Genomic DNA, 13358 nt, shown 5'->3' with positions numbered 1-13358 from the left:
TGCCTTTCTGCCCTGGCATGTATTACAGAATTTTTGCCAATGAGAAGGTTCTTTCTAAAACAGTTAGCTGACCCATTTAGTACAGTGTTCCATTTTGTTTCTAAACATTACTCCCTAGTTCCAGTACCAAATAAGACTATTGGAGCACTGAGATTAGACCGCTAAAAACATCAGTAATGAAAGAAGCATATTTGTTATTAGAAATCATTATAAGCTCGCCTGAAAAAAAGCAAAAGTATTGAAATGGCATATACATTAAAGACTTCTAAATTATGTTTTGTGTTCAGTGTACAGTTATCATCCCAAGAAATTGAATATGGAGCATGTAGAAAGTATTCTCTCTTTCAGAAAAATTTCATTAGCATTCATTGAAACTGATTAGTCTTAAGAAGTGGACTAACCATGTTCACATACTGCATATGGCATCTACTGCAATACTGCGGTATGTTGACATTCTGTATATTTCATATTAGCAGAGGCTGGATGGCCATCTGTCGGGGGTGCTTTGAATGCAAATTCCTGCTTCTTAGCGGGGGGTTGGACTGGATGGCCCATGAGGTCTCTTCCAACTCTACTATTCTATGATTGTATTAATTACTGTTCTTGTTTTACTATGGATTAAGCAAACACGGTCTACCTGATAATACAGAGGATCACTAGTATTGTGGGGCTGTTATGAATACTTTTCTTTAATAGGTTTGTCTATATACAGTAGAGTCTCACTTATCCAACATAAACGGGCCGGCAGAATGTTGGATAAGCGAATATGTTGGATAATAAGGAGGGATCAAGGAAAGTCTATTAAACATCAAATTAGGTTATGATTTTACAAATTAAGCACCAAAACTTCACGTTATACAACAAATTTGACAGAAAAGGTAGTTCAATACGCAGTAATGCTATGTAGTAATTACTGTATTTACGAATTTAGCACCAAAATATCATGATGTATTGAAAAGATTGACTACAAAAATGCGTTGGATAATCCAGAACGTTGGATAAGCCAATGTTGAATAAGTGAGACTCTACTCTAGTAACTAACTCTTAATATTCAAGCTAAGAATGAAGCATTTGGTCTAACTAGCAAAGTAACTGCAATATGATCCCGCTGCCCACAAATTTGATATGAATAGGTTCACTTATTCACACAACAAAAAAGTATTTTCCCCTCTGGAAATGTTTGTGGTCTCCTCTAGGTCCTTCAGTGCAATTTTATGGCATGTTTCTAGTCCAAGTGTAGTCAAAATATTAGATTCACTATTGTCAGTGGTTTCAAGTATCCACAGGGAGTCTAGGAATGTACTCCACACAGCTATGTGAATCATACTTGTGATATTCTTGTTCAGTATGAAGCTGAGATGATTTATATACCACATTATCAACTATATTTACACATTAAATTCATTATTGGAAATTATTTGCATTCACACAATCATTAAACAGGAGACAGATTTTTAATAGTAATGATTATGGAGCTTTCTAAAAATGTGGAGTGTTCCAAATATATCACACATGTACTGTATAGCAACTATATAAAATAAGACAATTGCATTAGTCTCACATTAGGCAGATGTCTAAGATGATAATTGTTACCTAGATGACTGATACGATATTTAAAAGGGGCATACCTAGTTCATCACGTTATATCACAACAGCTGTCATTTAGGTCCTGATTGAGGCACTGATAGAGAAATAAATTAATGCAACATTGTGTTAGAAGTTTTCTTCAGGCTCCTAATCCAAGATGAGGTGGTGAAAAAATGGTTTTCTTGAAAAAAAACTTCAGACCTCAAAAGATTAAATAATTAGCAGGGCCGGCCCCACTCATGCGGCAGCTGACGCCGCCGCCTCGGGCGCAGGCCCGGGGGGGCGCCGTCAGGCTGGGCGGGAGGCGGGGCACCGCCCTGACGGTGCCCCGCCTCCCGCCCAGTGCGCCCTGGCCCGTCTGGCCTGCTTGAAAAGGCCAGACGGGCGAGCGGGAGTAGCGTGGGAGGCGGGGCCAGCTCTGACGCCGCTCCCCCCCCCCGCCCAGCGTGCCTTGGCCCCGCCTCCCACGCTGCGTGGGAGGCAGGGCCAAGGCACGCTGGGCGGGGGGGGAGCGGCGTCAGAGCTGGCTCCGCCTCCCACGCTACTCCCGCTCGCCCGTCTGGCCTTCCTAGAAGGCCAGAAAGCAGCGGAGGTCCCTCCAGGCCGCGATTGCGGCCTGGAGGGACCTCCGCTGCTTTCTGGCCTGGTAGGAAAGGCCAGACGGGCGAGCGGGAGTAGCGGAGGCGGAGCCAGCTCTGACGCCGCTCCCCCCCCGCCCAGCGTGCCTTGGCCCTGCCTCCCACGCAGCGTGGGAGGCGGGGCCAAGGCACGCTGGGCGGGGGGGGAGCGGCGTCAGAGCTGGCTCCGCCTCCGCTACTCCCGCTCGCCCGTCTGGCCTTTCCTACCAGGCCAGAAAGCAGCGGAGGTCCCTCCAGGCCGCAATCGCGGCCTGGAGGGACCTCCGCTGCTTTCTGGCCTGCTAGGAAGGCCAGACGGGCGAGTGGGAGTAGCGTGGGAGGCGGGGCCAACTCTGGCCCCGCCCCCCCGCCCAGCGTGCCCTGGCCCCGCCTCCCACGCAGCGTGGGAGGCGGGGCCAGGGCACGCTGGGCGGGGGCGGGGCCAACTGTGGCCCCGCCCCCTCACTAATCGCCATGGCCCCGCCTCCCACGCAGCGTGGGAGGCGGGGCCAGGGCGCGGGAGGCGGGGCCGGTGGCGGGGGCGCTTTTCAGCACCCCCGCTTCCCATTAAAAATTATCTCCGGCCGGCCCTGATAATTAGTAAAAGGAACTTCAATTACCCATCTTTGCTGGGAGGCTAATTCTGTGCCTTGCACCTCATTTCCTATTTCAAAAGGTGGAGGAAGGAACAAGGGGATCAGCAGTCCCCTAATCCTAACCAATAGGGAAGAGTTGATTACAGAAATCGGAAGTAGCCAGTACTTTAGGGGGAAGTGACTATAAAATCCTAGAACTGGTAATTGTGGGACAGGGCAAGGTAAGTATAGTCAAATAAGACCTTGGTTTTTAGGCAAGGTGATTTTAGCAAGTTCAGGAACTGCTGGGTGGAATAACATGTCTAATCATGGTAGAAGAAAAATATCAATGGTTGGGAGTTCTCAAAGAAGAAGCTACAAAAAAGCACAATCACAAATAATCCTATGGGAGAAGAAAAATCAGAAACATCTGAAAAAGCCAATGTGGCTGCACAGCAAACTGAAAGTGGAAAAAGTATTACATAGAATGGAAGGAAGGCTTAATCACAGATAGTCCATGCTTGAAGGAATAGCATGAGGAAAGTTAAATCCCAGAATGAGCTCTGTTTGTTGTTACTTACAACAACAAAGAAAACCTCTTTTTTCTGTAAGGAACCAAAAAAAAGGGGTTTTCAGATACATTTGAGGTAAGAGAATAACCAAGGAGGCAGTGGGACTGCTATTCAATATGGATCGTAAAATATTAACAGGTCACAAGAAGAAGAAAAAACCCAGAATGACACAACATCTATTTTGCTTCAGGTTTCCCCTTCAATGAATAGAATTGTGTGCTTCCACGCAGATGCCTTGGCAAGGGACCTTGGCAGGGGCTCTGGATTGCAAATCAAGATTGATGGGTAGCTAGTCAACAATCACCAAGCTAACCTAAACAAGTGCAAACTTGCAGGGCCAGACAAACTGCATCTGAAGGAACTTGCTGGTTTACTCTCTGAATCACTTGCCATTATTTTTAAGAAATCCTGGAGGACAGGTGAGGAGCTAAAGAACTGGAGAAAGGTAAACATTGTCCCTTTCTTCAAAAAAAGAAAAAAAGAAAAGAAAGAAGAGAGAGCAAAAAATAACAATTCCAGAATATTACAGATCAGCGTATACAGGAGTCTGTCTCCAAGTATCTTGATAACAATGCAGTGATCAGTAAGAGCCGACTTGAGTTTGTGAGGGGAAAAAACTTCAAAATGAATCATATATTTTTCAATTCTGTAACTTGTTTAGTATATGTTGGGAATGTTATCAATGTTACTTATATGAACTTCAGCAAAGCATTTGATAAGGTCCTCCATAATATTTTGAATAGATTGGTTAAATGTGGAATAGATGGGAATAATCAGATGGATCCATAATTGGGTATAAACTGTGCTAAAAGAGTTGTCATGACTGGTAGCACTTCGAACTGTAAGGAAGTCTTAAGTGGAATGCCAAAGGGTTCTGCCCAATGACTACTACTCTTCCAACATATTTATCACTAGCTTAGATGATGAGGTAGATGAAATCCCTACCAAGTTTGCAGATGATGCAAACCTGAGAGGGTAGCTAACACATTGGAAAACAGAAACAGAATTCAGATAGACTAAATAAGCTACAAAATTGGTTAGAAATTAGTAAAAGGAACTTCAATTTTACATTTTACATTGTAAAATTTACATTTTACAATTTTACATTTTACGAGATGGGGGCACAGGGTTTAACAGTATATACTAAAAGAACCCAGGGGTGATTGTTGATCATGAATTGAACATGAGCCAGCAGTGTGATGCTGCAGTAAAGAAGGTCAATGCTATTTTAGCCTGCATTAAGAGAAGCACAAATCAAGGGGAGTAGTACTCCCACTGTATTCTGCACTGGTCAGACATTATCTGGAATACTATATTCAGTCCAACCTCTTTCTGCCTTGCAGGAAGAACACAATCAAAGCACCCCCTACATATGACCTCCCAGCTTTTGTAATAATAATAATAATAATAATAATAATAATAATAATAATAGGAGCAACCCTAGGGGCCATCCAGTCCAACCCCCTTCTTCCATGCAGGAAAAGCATAATCAAAGCACCTCCTACAGGTGGCTTTTCAGCCTTTGTAATAATAATAATAATAATAATAATAATAATAATAATAATAATAATAATAATAATAATAATAATAATAATGGCTCACGAATGGGACACTGAAGAAGGAGACAGAAGGCCTAATCCTTGCAGCCTAGGAGCAAGCCATCAGCAAGCCATCAGAACAAATGCAATTAAGGCCAAGATCGAAAAATCAGCTGATGACCCAAAATGCAGACTCTGCATGGAAACCGACGAAACCATTGATCATATCCTCAGCTGCTGTAAGAAAATCGCACAGACAGACTACAAACAGAGGCACAACTATGTGGCCCAAATGATTCATTGGAACTTATGCCTCAAGTACCACCTCCCAGCAGCAAGATCTGGTGGGATCACAAACATGCAAAAGTATTGGAAAATGAGCACGCAAAGATACTGTGGGACTTCCGAATACAGACTGACAAAGTTCTGGAACACAACACACCAGACATCACAGTTGTGATTGAACTTCAAAGACTCTGGCAGAAACCAGTGCAGGTGGTCCTGGTGGTGATGGACACACTGGGTGCCGTGCCAAAAGATCTCAGCCGGTATTTGGAAACAATAGACATTGACAAAATTACGATCTGTCAACTGCAAAAGGCCACCCTACTGGGATCTGCATGCATCATCCGAAAATACATCACACAGTCCTAGACACTTGGGAAGTGTCCAACTTGTGATTTTGTGATACGAAATCCAGCATGTCTATCTTGTTTGCTGTGTCATACAATAAAATAATAATAATAATAATAATAATAATAATAATAATAATAATAATAACTCCAGGGGTCATCCAGTCCAACGTCCTTCTGCCATACAGGAAGAGCACAATCAAAGCACCCCCTGAGCAGTGGGAGAGAAATAGGATTTTGGAAGCAAGGAAGGCGAAGGCTTTTGAGGGCGAGGGAGGCAAGGGAAGGGGTTTGGGGGGGGAGAAACCGGAAAGAGGAAGGAGAGTAGGGGACCATGGAGCACACTTTGACAACCACTGACCTAGAGAGTTTGAAGTCTCCTCTGGGAGTCTTCAAAAAAGAGGCTGGACAGCTACCTGCTGGCGATGCTCTAGCTTGAAATCCTGCATTAAGTAGGGGGTCGGACTCAATAGCCCATGAGGCCACTTTCACCTACATGGTTTCAAGATGTTATGATTACTGAACACCAAAGCTATTTTATCGCATCCTCAAGCCCAGTATGTCATCTTCTGAAAGGCATTCACCCCATCATCTTTCTACACTTTGAAAATTGAAAGGTCACAACCTTCACTCCTTTCCCTTTCAGGCAAGAAGAGAATACACAACATCAAGATTTGTAGAAACTGGAGGGGAAGAAGGTCAGAAGAAAATTAATGTGAAAAGGCATATAATGCTAGACAAACAAATGACATTCCTTTCATAGATGCACTTGTACTGAATTGTGGATGTACTGAAAATAAATGCAACATTTCCTTTTAACAGTGTAACACCACAATTCTCTTAAGGCTGTTGAAACATCAGTTTATAACAGAGTCATGCAGTGCTGACAAAACAAACACATGCGACATGCTTGCTCATTTACAGCAACCTTCCCAAAGGAAATCCAATAAATCAAACTGGCGGCCTCACATTACCTTTTTTATCCTCAGGGTAGTTTAGGTTTAGTGAGGACTAACATTGTGTAATATTTTGAGCATTGGACTACAACTCTGGAGACCTGCATTCAAATCTCTACTTGGCTATGAAAGCTCACTGGGTGACCTTGGGCAAGACACACTCTCTCAGCCTCAGAGGAAGACAAATCTTTCCAAGAAAACCCTGAGATAGTATCACTAGGGTCCCTTCAACACAGCTGTATAAAAGCCACACTCAATTGGATTATATCGCAGTGTGATTATATTCCAGTTCAAAGCAGTTATTGTGAATTATCTATCTAGATATTCTGGACTATATGAGTGTGTGGAAGGGCTCTACATGAGAAATGACAACAAGAAATCCCACTTGGGAGTGTTTTTAGTAGCTGAATTCCATGATATGCTAATCATAGAGTCACCATGAATCGGAATCAACTCAATAACAACAAATTCTCTTAGGAATTACTGAAGCAAAGTTCTATACTTGGATTTCATTTGAGATTTTTAATGTGGCATTAACAGTAATATTAAAAATAAGTAAGGATTACAAATCACTAGAAAAAGTAATTGATGGCAGCAATGAGTTTATAGTATTATTTTATATAGCAGTGATAAGAACAACATATACTAGAACTGGTCTCTTTCTTCTCTAACCTGACAAAACTTCATCTTTACCTGTAGTCTGTTTTCAAAAGTTCAACATAAATTCCACAAGAAGAATGCATTTGCTGTTGATTCTTATTATTGTTTTGCAACTTTTCCTTGTGCTCTGACAGTGCTGTGTTGTAAGTGTATTAAAAATATACATGACATGACATGTTTTGCCTTGAATACAAAACATTTACTCTTCTAACATAAGAGAGCCAAGTCCCTCCTGTTCCCAGTACTTTTGACCTAAATAGCACTCATCCTACTAGCCGGCTCCCCATCAAATCATTAACGGGAATGCACGGCTCTATGCAGAATCGCCAGTCAATTTCTCCTCCAGGAAATTTTTCCCTAAACTAATGCCAGATAAGCCCTGCAATAAAAGAGCCTGTTTAAAACAGCACATCAAAACGATGCAAGCAAATCAGAAATCACAATGAAGCAATTACTGAAATAGAGTTATACATATATGCCGAAGTACCAGACACTCAAGACAGCAAATGTGATGAAATGGTTTGAGTTTTGGACTAAGACACTGCGAAACCAGGTCCGATTCCTGATCAGTCATAGAAACGCAATGGATGACCTTGGACAGGTCACACTCTCTATGCCTCAGAGGCAGGCAAATCCCCTCTGAACAATTTCTGCAAAGGAAACCCCACAATATATTTTACTTGGGGTTGTCACAATCAGAAATAACTTGAATGAACGCAACAGCAAAGTCAGACAATTTGAGCACCAAAGGCTAATACAAGTTTGCTAATGAATTATTTAAATTTTAAGTACTTTCTGTGTTATTCAGAGTTTCAGCACTAAACAGCTTTGATTTCTAATCACCTCAGATTCATTCTAACTAATGATCAATTTATTAAATACACACATTTTACTTCCAAGCAAATATTTATCCACAATAACACCAAAAGCCCCTAATCCAAAATAAGACTTTTGATTGCTTGCCTAAATTATTTCAGCTGTTTTCAGCAGCTAGCATCAGCAAAATCTTGACACTTGCAAAGACTTTAAATATTTAAGTGGTGAGGGAGAAGACGCAGAGAGGTGGAAAATAAAGACATCTCCCCACCCCCATCTTTATTAAATGCTATGCTGTACAAACCAAGTCCTCCCCCCCCTTCTCCCCACCCCATACTGGGAAATTCCAGTAACTCAATTCTGGCTTGCAGTAGGATTTGTCTTTTCAAAGGCATTTAAAAAAAAAAACGGACTCCTGTGTGTTGGAGATTAATACTTAGTTCAATGTAAACAACCCCTCCTCCCACCTTTGCCTTTCGCTACTCTTCCTTTCTTGGCCTGGCAATCCAAATCCAATCCTGTTAAATGAAGTGCTGGTTAACCCTCTGCGGTTGGAGATATTTATCTCAAGAGCTCCTCCTCCTCCAAACAACTTCCCCAGCTGTGCAAGCAGCTGGCGCCCTCATTCCTTCTTCTCTTCCTGCTGCTCCTGCAGGACTTGGCATTGCCCATCACATGCATACATACATACATATACACACACACAGAAAATAAGACCATAGGTTGGTTTTTCATTGCAGAATGAATGCAGCTTAACAGCCATGCCTTAATGCTGGGAGTTATAGTTTGGTAAGGCAGCAGCACTTTTTGCCAGAGAAAGCTGGAGACCTTGCAAAACAGAGGTTCTTAACCAGAGCTCCGTGGAATGATTTCAGGGGATATGTGAGCCTGAATTTATATCTATCTATCTATATCAGTATATACAGTATAGTATGGACTGAGCATGATTTTTATTTTGATGCAGAATGGGTAGGTTAAAGGTTTACTCCTGACATTAAGTCTAGTCATGTCCGACTCTGGGGGGGTGCTCATCTCCATTTCTCAGCCAAAGAGCTGGCGTTATTCGTAGACACCTCCAAGGTCATGTGGCTGGCATGAGTGCATGGAGTGCCGTTACCTTTCTGCCTAAGCGGTTCCTCTTGATCTACACACATTTGCATGTTTTTGAACTGCTAGGTTGGCAGAAGCTGGGGCTAACACCCCAGCTCACCCCACTCCCTGGATTCGTACCACTGACCTTTTGGTCAGCAAGTTCAGCAGCTCAGCGGTTTAACCTGTTGTGTCAACAGGGGCTCCGAACTGCACAACACTTTATACAGTTTAGTATGGATTGCGCATGATTTTAATTTTGATGCAGCATGGATAGCTGCCTAAAAAGGTTGGTAATGCTGGTGGAGATGTTTTTGTGGGAAAACTTGAATTTCCAAATGTTTGCTGAAAACGACTATTTGAACAGAAATTGTACTCTATGGCTGCCAGGTATTGAATTTGCGGGCAGGTTGTAAAACTTAGGGAGCCCCCAGTGGTGCAGCAGATTAAACTGCTGAGCTGCTGAACTTGCTGACCAAAAGGTGTGTGGTTTGAATCCGCGGAGTGGATTTGTTAGTCCCAGTTTGTGCAATCCAAGCAGTTCAAAAACATGCAAATGTGAGTAGATCAATAGGCACCGCTCTGGTGGGAAGGTAACGGCACTCCATGCAGTCAAGCTGACCACATGACTTTGGAGGTGTCTATGGACAACACTGGCTGTTTGGCTTAGAAATGGAGATGGGCATCAACTCACAGAGTTGGACGCAACTAGACTTAATGTCAAGGAGAAACCTTTACCTTTACCTAAATCAGGCATGGGCAAACTTTGGCCCTCCAAGTATTTTGGACTTTTTTTTCATGTCACAAGCAACTTAAGAAATTGCAAGTCATTTTTGGTGTGAAAGAACTGGCCGTATGCAAGGACATTGCCTAGGGGATGCCTGGATGTTCTACCATCCTGTGGGAGGCTTTTTCATGTCTTCACATGGAAAGCTGGAACGGACAGATGGGAGCTCTCCTCAACCTCTGGATTCAAACCACCAACCTTGTGGTCAGCAGTCCTGCCAGCACAAGGGTCTAACCCATTGCAGCACTGGGGGCTGTTAGGAACTGTGGGAAGTGAAGTCCAAAAAACCTGGAGGGTCAAAGTGTGCCCATGTTTGATTCAAAGACATGCAGATGTTGAGTGAAAGGAAACTATCTGTGCCACTGCATTCTGAGAAGGAGTCAGTGGTGTCCAGCTGACTGGCAAGGTTCGGAACTCCAGATGTGAAATAACTCCCATGGTTCCATGGCACTGAGACAAAGCGGCGTGGGACTGCATTCACTCGAAAATAACGTGTATGCACGGGCTCTCACCGTCTCCGGGTCGTTCTCGAAGACCTCTCGGGCCTCCTCCTTGTTGCAGAGCTCCTCCACGCACTCGCGCTCCAGGTGGCCCTGCTTGGTCTCCTCGAAGATCTGGTAGGCGCGGCGGGGCCTCTGCCGCAGGAACTGGGACGCCTCCGCCCGGTCCCTCAGCAGCGACGTCGCTGCCACCCCGAAGGAAGCAAGGGCGAGGAGAAAGAAAAAAGGGGAGCAGAGGGCCCCTTGAATGGAAGGCGGACACTTTGAGAGACTCCCCCCCCCCCCGTCCCGCCCGCTCTCTGGGGTCCAACTCGGATGGAACAAAGAGCGGACTCGGCCACGCACCTCCCCAGAGGTCAAGCGCGCCCTTATTGTGGTCACTGTTTACATTCAAAGTCTTCCTTGGGCACTTTGGGCTTCCTTCCTTCCTCCCTAGCCCGTCATCTCCCTCCCCCTCAGGGACCCCCAAGAAACGCCCCCCAAGCTCCGCATTCCCCTCACAGTGACATCCTTGCGCCCCTTTGCGCCCTTTTGGGAGGGGGAATGGTACAGCCGACCCCCCGAGCCCAATTGGAGCGGAAGGAAGGGCGCAAGAGGCAAGTACGGGCGGGGGGAGGTCTTAGAAAAAGCTCTTCTCAGCTGAGAGAAAGAGCACCCCTTTATTTGGAAGGGCAAATGGTCAAGCCGACGCTGCAAGCCCCATTGGAGCGGAAGGAAGGGCGCAAGAGGGAAAAGAGGGGGGGGGGAGAAAGAGGGGTGCTAGAAAGAGCCACCCTGAGCCTGAGAGACAGGGCTAAGGGATGATGCCCTGACCTTGAAGGAAAGGCAGTTTACAGGCACGGGGAGGCTTTCTTGGCTCTCAACACCTTGCCGTTGGGGCGTCAGAAAGATGTCTCTCGAGCCACAAAGGGGAGGAAGGTAGGGGCGGGAGCGGCGTTGTCCTCCAAGGAGAGAATGGCGGTGGAGGGGAGAGGTGAGCGGGGAAGAAGGGAAAGGAGAGGCTCGCAGGCTACTCACTCTGCGAGGAGTCGGTGGCCAGCAGGACCAGCAGCAGGGCAGCAGCCGCGGGAGCCGGCGGCGAGGGCTGCATGATGCGGCGAGGCTGGAGCTGGGTCTGCGCCCTCTGCGCGGCCGAGAGGAGCCGGGCTTCCTGGCGGAGGAGGAGGAGGAGGGAAAGGAGGAGGAGGAGCAGGGAGCACCGCCACTGCGGGACTCAGCGGGGGGAGCCGGGCGGGGAAGGAGAAAGGAAGGGCGCCCGCCTTCCCGCCCTCCCTCCCTCCCTCCGCTGGGCAGAGATCAAGGAGACAGGAGGGCTGGCTTGGTCCTCGAGGGATGTGCGTGAGGCTGAGAGAGTGGGACTCGCCCACAGTCACCCAGTGGATTCCCAGGGCCAAGCTGCCAGAGTCCACCACATTACTAGCAAACCAGCCGCACACCCTGTCAGTCCAAAGTAGTCTGAGATCAGTAAATAAAGAACAACACTCAGAAGACCAAACATCCTGCACTTTATGCCATGCCCTCTCTCCATTACTGCATCTGGCACTTATTTTGTTATTCCAATGTTTACAGCATGACCTTGGTGCCAATTTACGGCCAGGGTTAGAGGATCGCAGCTTGATTGAGTCTGAGCTGATGCTGCACGTGTTTCATTTTATTGTACAGTAGAGTCTCACTTATCCAACATAAACGGGCCAGCAGAACGTTGGATAAGTGAAAATGTTGGATAATAAGGAGGGATTATGGAAAAGCCTATTAAATGTCAAATTACATTATGATTTTACAAATTAAGCACCGATAGCATCATGTTTTACAACAAATCAACAGAAAAAGCAGTCCAAAACACGGTAACATTATGTAGTAATTACTGTATTTACGAATTTAGCACCAAAACATCGCGATATATTGAAAATATTGACTACAAAAACATTGGCTACTAACAAACCAACTACAAATAAAGATAGAATTGGATAAAATGAACTTAAAGTAGCAACATTGTCGCAAATTAAATCCACAAAAAGTTCAATCCTTGCTGCCTAGAGAAACAGCTGTGGATTGGGGTGGGAGGCAAATTGCGTTGGAGAATCCAGAACGTTGGATAAGCGAATGTTGGATAGGTGAGACTCTACTGTATTTTATATTGTGTTCACTTTTATGTTTGTTTTTAGGCTTCTTGTGCTGTCTCTAAGCCAGGGGTCCCCAAACTAAGGCCCGGGGGCCGGATGTGGCCCTCCAAGGTCATTTACCTGGCCCCCGCCCTCAGTTTTATAATGTAATATTTTTATATCATTTTAAATAATATAATATATTGTATACACATATAATATTGGTAATAATCTTATGTTATACAATATAATACTAATAGTAATACCATATAATAATATTAATTATATGTTATATATTAGATATTATATAATAGTATAGTGGTATAGTTCAATATAGTAATATATAATGTTAATATTGTGCTATGCTAATAATATAATATATTGTATGTACATACAACTGCTCTGAGTCCCTTTCGAGGTGAGAAGGGTGGGATATAAATGTAGTAAATAAATGCAGTAAATAAATAATTAATTTTAGACTTAGGCTCGGCCAAAGTCTGACATGACTTGAAGGCACACAACAACAACAACAACAATCCTAATTAACCTGACTATCTCATTGGCCAGAAGCAGGCCCACACTTCCTATTGAAATCCTGATAGGTTTATGTTGGTTAAAATTATTTTCATTTTTAAATATTGTATTGTTCTTTCATTGTTATTGTTGTTTTGCACTTCAAATAAGACAAGTGCAGTGTGCATAGGAATTTGTTCATTTTTTTTCTTCAAATGATAATTCGGCCCCTCAACAGTCTGAAGGATTGTGGACCGGCCCTCGGCTTCAAAAGTTTGGGGACCCCTGCTCTAAGCCATCCTGAGTCACTTCAGGGAGATGATGGCAGAATATAAGATTAAAGTTGTTGTTATTAAGAGAACGTGGAGGCAGTGACAGACTTTGTATTTCTAGGTGCGAAGATCACTGCAGATG

General features: G+C 44.4%; 1 protein-coding gene across 2 annotated transcripts in view; it reads right to left on the bottom strand.

Moving 5' to 3' along the window:
- Positions 1-11532, bottom strand: part of gas6 (growth arrest specific 6) — a 62177-nt gene extending 50645 nt beyond the window's left edge. Inside the window, exons 1-2 of one of the 2 annotated variants that reach the window (XM_008107035.3) lie at positions 11347-11532; positions 10342-10514 (exon numbers count right to left, since the gene is read on the bottom strand). In XM_008107035.3, the coding sequence (XP_008105242.1) occupies positions 10342-10514; positions 11347-11419 (246 nt within the window). In that variant the 5' untranslated portion in view covers positions 11420-11532. The remainder of the gene's footprint in view (positions 1-10341; positions 10515-11346) is intronic. The other variant, XM_003218753.4, reaches the window with a different exon arrangement.
- Positions 11533-13358: the final 1826 nt, after the last annotated feature.

The sequence above is a fragment of the Anolis carolinensis genome, chromosome 3 (assembly GCF_035594765.1).
Source record: "Anolis carolinensis isolate JA03-04 chromosome 3, rAnoCar3.1.pri, whole genome shotgun sequence".
NCBI lineage: Eukaryota > Metazoa > Chordata > Lepidosauria > Squamata > Dactyloidae > Anolis > Anolis carolinensis.
This window is presented reverse-complemented; position numbering and strand designations above follow the sequence as displayed.